Source organism: Ixodes scapularis, unplaced genomic scaffold (assembly GCF_016920785.2).
Source record: "Ixodes scapularis isolate PalLabHiFi unplaced genomic scaffold, ASM1692078v2 PGA_scaffold4__175_contigs__length_147842914, whole genome shotgun sequence".
NCBI classification, from domain to species: Eukaryota; Metazoa; Arthropoda; class Arachnida; order Ixodida; family Ixodidae; genus Ixodes; species Ixodes scapularis.
In genome coordinates, this window is record NW_024609879.1 from 147,080,178 (window position 1) to 147,088,571 (window position 8,394).

General features: G+C 47.8%; 1 protein-coding gene across 1 annotated transcript; it reads right to left on the reverse strand.

Annotated features, from left to right (window-relative positions):
* Positions 1 to 4,747: 4,747 nt before the first annotated feature.
* LOC120847574 lies at positions 4,748 to 5,857 on the reverse strand. Its single transcript, XM_040219402.1, has one exon. It carries the CDS (start codon positions 5,855 to 5,857, stop codon positions 4,748 to 4,750), a length of 1,110 nt encoding a protein of 369 aa, XP_040075336.1.
* Positions 5,858 to 8,394: the final 2,537 nt, after the last annotated feature.

Genomic DNA, 8,394 nt, shown 5'->3' on the forward strand with positions numbered 1-8,394 from the left:
TCTTTCTCAACACGCACAAAAACGCGCGGTGACGTATAGGGCGCTCCTGTGTCCCGGCCAATCGGTGGAGGGCAAGCTAGTTCCGGCTCCGCGTTTCTCGCCGTCTGGCTACCCTCTCCTCCCCCCCCCCTTTTATTCTCTTCCAACATGACAACGCGATCTCTCTTTCTTTCTCTCGCCGTCTGGCGCAGTTGCACTTTGCTTGTGCGCTCGTGCCGAAGTTTCGCCCGTCCAAACCAAAGCGCACGGTTCTGACTCAGAAAGCGCGCCCGGAAACAGCAAAAACGCCACGATATGCGTCACATCCGCAGCCGCACGACCTACAGGCGGAAAAAGAAGCGTTGGTTTGGATCGCGCTTTAGGCCACGCGTGCGCTGCCTACTTGGCGAGCTGCGCGCGCGGCAATATCTTGCAAAACCACTTATTGGTTTTGCTTCCCGTGCATTGACAGACGCAGAAAAAATAAAGGAAAGAAACAGCTCTCCCCTTTGCAACTCGCAATTAGAACGAGCGGCATCATGGTCTGACGCTAATTATATGACGTCCGTGTTCATTATATGCAAGCGCTGGGGCTGACCAAGCATATCATGGGTTGAGCCTCAGACATCGCTAGAGTTTGGCTATTCTCAGATTGAACAGAAGCGATTACACTAATGTTTGTCGATGCTTATTGTCATGAACCCGAGCACTCGACTCGGGCTGATGACAGTCGAGTATGTTACGGTGTCACGTGACTCGCGGTCCGAAGTCGTGATATGATATGACAGTGTCAACAACGCTAATGAATGTAGTAAAGCTCTCAATTTAAATCCGCACGTGACATCACGGGGCCACGTGACGTGACATTACTTGACAGCATGGCTAGACACCACGACGCCACGTGACCACGTGACACATGATTATAATAGTGCCAATACAAAAGCGTAACGAAAACAACCAATTTCCATGCATTGCAATTTTGTATATGACGTTTTGATCAATATATAATAATACAGCAGCCAAGTTTTTATTCTCAAATACAAATTTTTTGTATGTACAAAAATATATTGTTAACCGTTTTGAACTGGTTACTGTAGTAGTATTTCCGGCTCAGTTCCGCTTTAATTTCAAGATGGCGGCGACCATTTCGGTTCGGTTCAGTTGTGGTTTGCCTGAAAATAACGGTTCGGTTCCGGGTCGGCACTCTGGTATGAACACGGTCTAGCTGGTACCGAGCACAAGTTCCACGTCAGCGTTCAGCGAGTAGTCAGATACAATCATACGCTTCGTACCCAAAAAATGGCGGCCGAAAATGTTGCTGGATGAGTTTCTGAAAATGGCCTTTTGCACTCATAAAACACGATCGATGAATAGTCTGCTCTCAAGGAATATATAAGCAGTGTAAAACAAATCGTACAAAACTTTGAATGGAAAATATTAAAACAGCAAGGTACGACACTTGGAGGCATGCACTTTAAATCTAACTGATACTGCTTGCATAAACTTCAGTTTATTACAAAAAATCAATAAATGTAAGAACTGATGTAACCTTGTTCAGGTGGCAAATAGATTTATTTCGAGGAGCCGAAACTAAGCATGTCCGGCCGCCAGGACATACGGTGCCGAACGCCCGAGCTGCCAGCCACGCGAGCCCGTGCACCTGGCTTGATGGTTCCTTCGATGATGATAGCAGGCTGTCTGCTACATCTCCCCGATTACGAAGACTGAAAGCGCTCCGGTGCCATGCGTCTTCGTTGAGGGTACCTTAGAATGTGCTCCAATATGCGGTGTGAACCTGCTGGGCTTGCTGGAGTTGGAAATTCCGTTGGAGAAGCAGTGCATTCCACCGGTGAATTTCTGCTGCCCGGAAACAGGAGGCCTTCGGAAGCGTCGGATGTGACTCTGTTCTTTAGGTGGTCAGCATGCACACGGCAAACTTTGAAGTTCTCATCCAGGGCCTTGAAAATCACGCTGCCTATCCTTCCTTGAATCACACCCTTAATCCAGTGCTGTTTTCTCAGAGGGTGCTTGATCCAGACCTTTTGGTGAATTGCGAACGAGCGCGAGTTCAAGTGGCAGATCTGTGGAGACCTGGACGGTTTGGCCGAGGGTTTTACCAAATCAAGCATCGTCCTATAGTGTCTCTGGTTCAAAAGTTCGCATGGGGCCTTCCCAGTGGATACTGTAAAACCCTTAATGTTCGCGAGCCCTCAATTTTCGCGAATTTTACGAACTGAAGAATTCGCGAAATTTAAGGGCGCGCGAAAATTTCGGTCCTGAAGATTTTCAATGCAGGCGTCTGGAATTCGCGAAATTTAGTGGTCGCGACTACGTCATCTGTGACTGATTCGCGAAAAATAGGGGCCGCGAAAATAAAGAATTTTACAGTATAGGAGGGGTAATGCGTTATCCCATCAAGAAGTCTTGGAGGCTCTTGCGGATGTCCTTTCCCTTTGCGCGACGAGAGCGGTTTTGAACGTCTTCACGAAGTTCTCGGCTTGACCATTTCATTTCGGATGATACGGTAGCGTGAAAAGGTGGTTAATGCCGTTGTGAACCATAAACGACTCGACTTCGGAACTAATGAACTGAGGTTCATTGTCCGTTACCAACTGCTGTGGAAGACCATTATGCTGAAATATTTCTTTGAAGGCATCCATGGTTGCTGATTCTTTCGTAGATGTCATCGGAATGACTTCCGGCCATTTGCTAAAAGCATCAATGACGATGAGTTAGTGCTTTTGGTCCAACTCTGCAAAGTCTGCATGAAGGCGATGTCAGTGTGTTCCTAGGTATTCCCAACAATGCAGAGGGACTTGCGGTCGAGTGTCCGATATTGATGCGCACTGTTCGCACAGTTGAGTTTGTTTTTCGACTTCATGGTCCATTCTTGGCCACCAAACATAAGATCGCGCCAGCATCTTCATCTTCGTTTGGCCAATGTGACCCTCATGAAGCAGATCGAGGATATGTGGCCTGAACTTGCTAGGAATTACCGTTCGAGCATTCCACAGAATGTAACCGTCGAGCTCGGCAAGTTCTGCTCTTTGCTTGTGGAACGGTTGAATATTTGGGTCAACGACCTTCGTTGGCCATCCTTCCAAAATGTGTGTGCGAACCTGGGAGAGGCTGGGATCTTTGGCTGTCTCCTTGGCGATGTCAGCTGTCCTGATGGGGAGCTTTGCCAGACTTTCGTTGTGGGGTGCGAAGACATCTTCAGACTGCAATTGAATGGAAAACACGCCTTGTGACATCTCTTGGTCAAAGGCATGATCAGGGCCTTCAGGAAACCGGGACAGGCCATCAGCGTTCCCAAACCTTTCGGTTGGAACATACTCGATGGTGTAGGCCTAATTCATTAAAATTAGCGCCTAACGTTGAAGTCTGTTAGCTAAAGTGACTGGAATGTCCTTGGTTGGTCCAAAAATGGTGGTCAGAGATCGATGATTTGCGTACAAGACAAACTTGCGTCCCAGCGATACTGGTGGAACTTACGTACGCCAAAGATGATTTCCAGTGTCTCTTTCTCAATTCGGGCATACTTCCGCTCCGTCTTCGTAAGTGTCTTTGAGGCGTGAGCGATGGGACATTCCCTTCCGTTGATTTTATGGTCGATCACTGCTCCAAGTCGCTCTAATGAAGCATCTGCCGCAAGGTAGATCGTCTTGTCAGGGTCGAAGTGGGGGCAAGACCTTCGGTTTCTGATAGATGCTGTTTGATCCTGTCAAACGCGTCCACATAATCGAAGGTTCGGTTCCAGACAGTGTCCTTTCGTAGAAGGGCGTTCTGTGGTGCGGATATCTCGGCCAAGCTTGGCAGGAACTTACTGTAGTGTTGGATCATCCCCAGAAGAGATCTCAGCTGGCTAACATTTTTGGGCTCAGGCATGTTGAGGATAGCAGAAATAGTCTTAGGGGACGGACTGAACCCTTCACCGTGAACCACTTGTCCGAAATATTCTACTTGCTCTTGAAGAAAGCTGCACTTGCTTTTCTTCAGAGTAAACCCGTATTCTTCGAGGCCCTCGAGGACTCGTTCCAGATTCCAAAGATGATCGGAAGTGTCCTTCCCGGTTACAATGATGTCGTCCAGATAACAAGCCACACCATCAAGACCTGCAGTGACCTGGTCCATTGTTCGTTGGAACGCGGCTGGTGCCGACGCAATTCCAAAAGGCATTCGATGGAATTGAAACAGTCCTTCATGGGTGTTGATTACAAGGGCTTCCTTGGCTTCGTCGTCTAGTTCCATCTGAAGGTACGCTTCGGAGAGATCACCACTTCGTGAATCGATTGCCTCCGTTGAGCTTGGCAAACAGTTCTTCAGGTCGTGGTAGAGGATACTGAGCGATGTCCAGTTAAGGATTTACGGTGACGCTGAAGTGTACACACACGCGGACTGAACCGTCAGCTTTGGAGACTACCACGATTGGCGTTGCCCATCTGGATACTTCAACTGGTGAAATAACCTTGTTGTTGATCTGTTTCTGCAGATCCTTTTCTACCGCCGCACGTGTCGCGAACGGAATAGGTGTCGGCTTGAAGAAGCGTGGTGTTGCATCAGGCTTGAACCGTAGCTGAACCTTCAGCTTCGTGCAGCAGCCAAGACTGTCGGTGAACACGCGCGAGAATCACGTGAGCATTCAGTCCAGCTTGGCGCGTGTAGTCAGTTCAACTGATCTAACAAACAATCGGTTCAGATCGATCTTGAGGGCATCAATCCACGTTCTTCCAAGCAAGTCGGTTTGTCTCTTCTCTGTCCCCACGGCTTACAACGCAGAGATCTGTTGGCCTAGTGTGACGTTAAGAACGCACTGTCCCTTGAGAGGAATCGCATGGTTGTTGAAACAACACAGGTTGCACTCACTTTTCTTGAGTGGCGGGCATCCGAGCTTCTCCCAGGTGTCAATGTTATGTAGTGTCAGCTTGGAACCGGTGTTCACTTGCAAATTAACGGGGATTCCTTGGACGGAGACAGGTGACAAATTCGCCGTCTCTATCGCGAGTAGCGAAAACGTTCGTGACGGTTTTGACGTCCCGTTTCCGGTTTCCTCGTTGTTCGGTGCGGTCGCTGGAGTGGCACATCTTTGCAATATGGCCTTGCTTGCCGCAGCTGCTGCAGAATTCATTCCGATATCGACAAGTAGATTAATATGGCCTTGCTTGCCGCAGCTGTTGCAGGATTCATTCCGATATCGACAAGTAGATTGTACGTGGTTGTTGTTGCCACACCGGAAACACTTGGCTGGGGTAGAAACAGGATGCTTTACTTTGTCGACGTGCTGCGCATTTTGGTCAGGACGATTAAATTGGAGGGACTCCGTTTCAGCCCTGAGATAAGACTCGGCCAGCCGCAGTGCAGTGTCTAGCGTTAAGCCCTTCTCCATTACCAAACGTGCCTGGATGCGGGAAGCGTGAAGGCCAACAATGAATGCCGTCAAGAGTGAACAGTTCCTGGCGTTGGTCTCCGTCTCATATTCGCAAGTTGCAATAATGGACCGTAATCTTGCGAGGAATTCCTTTGCGTTCTCCGATTCCTCTTGACACGCCGAAAATAGCTTGGCTTGCTCGAACTCCTCGAATTTCCTCGGAGCGAAGTGATCCTGGAGCCGTGAAACGAGGTCTTGATACGTCAGCTCGGAGAAATTCTGAAGCTGAACCAGGGTGTATAGCAGCTCAAACGTCGCCGATCCAAGTGAAGATATCAATAAATTTGTCTTGTCGACGTCGGTGGTTATCTTCGCGACGTCCAAGCAAGCTTGAAATCTTATCTGATAGAGCTTCCAGTCTTCCTTGTTGGAGTCGAACGTCTCAGGGCCATGGAAGCGGTGGGTGCTGCTGTCTCCCACGTCTCGGTCGTTGGAGATGCCGCTGGTCATCAGGGGTTCTTGGTTTTCGTCGCCAATGTTGTAACCTTGTTCAGGTGGCAAATATATTTATTTAGAGGAGCCGAAACTAAGCATGTCCGGCCGCAAGGACATACGGTGCCGAACGCCCGAGCTGCCAGCCACGCGAAGAACCATGAAATCTATTTGAAGCTAGATTTGGTGGTTTTGGAAATTATGCCCTTCTATTTTGATGATAATACAGTTAACAGAACAGTGCAAGCGAGGCAGGAATAACTATAATTCTACAAACACTTAGCTGTATTTGGAGATTTGTTTGTCCTTTTGTCGCCTTTGTTCCCCTTCTCCAGGGTTTATTATCCTTCTAGTTTTGATGAACGACTCTTTTCGAGCGTGTGGTGATCGGCATTAGAAAAGCGCGGCTCGTGGAAATATGCAATGAATTCAATAAAGAATTGAAAAGCGCGGCCCGTGGAAATATGCAATGAATTCAATAAAGAATTAACATTCTCAGTCCAAAGCAGGTAAGTTGCTTTTGACTGAGTACAGAGGTTAGAGAGGAGTGTGAGAGGCGCATTCGCGCGCAAGAAGTTTATGGATGGAAGAGCTTCCTCAACAGTGCAAGACTAATTTCGGCATTTGATTTAGCAAATTTGTTTTCGAGCTTTGAAAGCATTTTTAAAATTAATTTGCATTCAAAATTAGAATATGGCTTGATAGTGCAACTGGGATAGTTCTTTGTATTTGACATCTTTTAGAGTGCCGTTCACCCATACGGTAAATAATCTTTAATTTGTTTAGAGCCTATGTGTGTTTTAATTTAAGTTGTGGAAATGATAGCTTGACAGTTTGTGCTTTGGATGGTAATTATTTTATCATACTTTAAATCTCTTAATAAAAAAGAAATGACTTTTACTTCAACATTACACATATTGACAACGCTCAGTAATCGAAGATAACGGTGTAATATGTAGTTTTCATAGAATGGGCACAACATAGAACTTGAAGGGATACTAAAAACCGAAATTTCGAGCTCACAAAGCAGGACTGGTGCGATATGGGGGACTCTGCAGAAACCAGATTCTCTAACGGATGGCCGTAATTTCGGAAAAGAAATGTGAGATTGAACACAACCGACGAGGCCGACGAGGCCGACGAGTCACGTCACGATTCTCATTCCCTCTCCTCCTCGCTTCGTCCCGTCTAGCTGGTGAACCGAAGCGAGGAGGAGAAGAGCGAGGCCGCTCCCTCCCTTATTATCAGCCCCCCCCCCTCCCCCCTCCCCTGGATCCTGGATTCCGCAATCCAGAGATGGCCATCTTAGCCCAGTGCACGCAGCGCTGCTGGCACTTCGGAACCTCACTGTTTCTAGCGGCTTCGTTTGCTCGCTAGATAAAATCAGTGGTAAAAACGTCAATGCAACCGCAACGCTCTGCACGTTCGGACTGGGAGACGGAATTACAGGCGGCCTTCGTTGCCGCTGAAGCTCAGTCAACTCAACTACTTTTATTAAACAACCTGTGCGACGTGCTCGAAAAACGAAACCGAGAGAAGATGAGTCGGGAGGGGGGAAGCTTTCTTCCGTCTGCCTGGAGGAGCAGAAAAGCGTCTCGTTCCTCCCTTCTTCTCGTGTCCGCTTGGGGGCGCGTCAGTAGAAGTATGGTGCCTGGAACGCGTCTTCGACTGGTGTGTTTAGCGTCCTATCCCGCCCATACATCAAAAGTGGTCCCAATGTGGCAAAAAATGACGCGGGTGTCATGCTGTTGCCTGTCGCGATCCTGGCGGTTGGCCGTAGAAATGCTGGCGAAAAGCACGAGCGAACGCAAGTGTCGCTGTCGTCACGTCGTCGCTTTAGGCGTCCCAACTTCCGGCTGCTCTAGCTTCCGTGAACTGTCACAATGGAAAGCGACCTTCAGCATAACAGGCGTCTGCCATTTTTGCCAGAACTGTTGGGACGCCGCCAGGGTCGCGACCGGCGACGACATGACACTTTTATGACGTCATCAGGCGGAAATCGAGGGACCACTTTTTTGGCCGCGGTAAACACACCAGTCGGAGACGCGTTCCAGGCACCATAGTAGAAGAGCGGAAACTGCGCCGTTGCGACCTTTTTCCTCCATTTTTTTAGAGTGTACTATAAGACTTCACAATCTCTTCTCCACAAGATCGGCAATGAAACTTGGAGGTTTTGTGTCAGCCTCAGATTACCTCATATAAGAATGTTCCAAAGTTGCCACACTTTCATTGCAGAGCAACCGAGCTAAAGATTTAAATAAAGATTTAATCGATGAGTAATTTGTTTTAGCTTCAAGCCACCTCAATGTCTTTGAGGCAAAATATTGGCCTAGGAATTTCAGGCAGTGTTTTTGAATCTAGAGGTGTGGTGCTAGTAATACCACCTAAATTATGCGTCAGTTGTTTTGGTAAGGTACGTCATATATGTCCCAACCATCAAAAGAAGTGGAACTGAAATGTTTAAAAATATCTATGCCGGGGAGTGAGCGTTTCTAAAAGTGTGTTAATTCATTGTTCAACTTTGTTTTTTTTTTCAGCGTTTTAAAACAGTTTTT

Excerpts from the sequence above, each read along its gene's own strand:
- LOC120847574 (XM_040219402.1), bottom strand. The coding sequence starts at position 5,857 with ATGACCAGCGGCATCTCCAACGACCGAGACGTGGGAGACAGCAGCACC.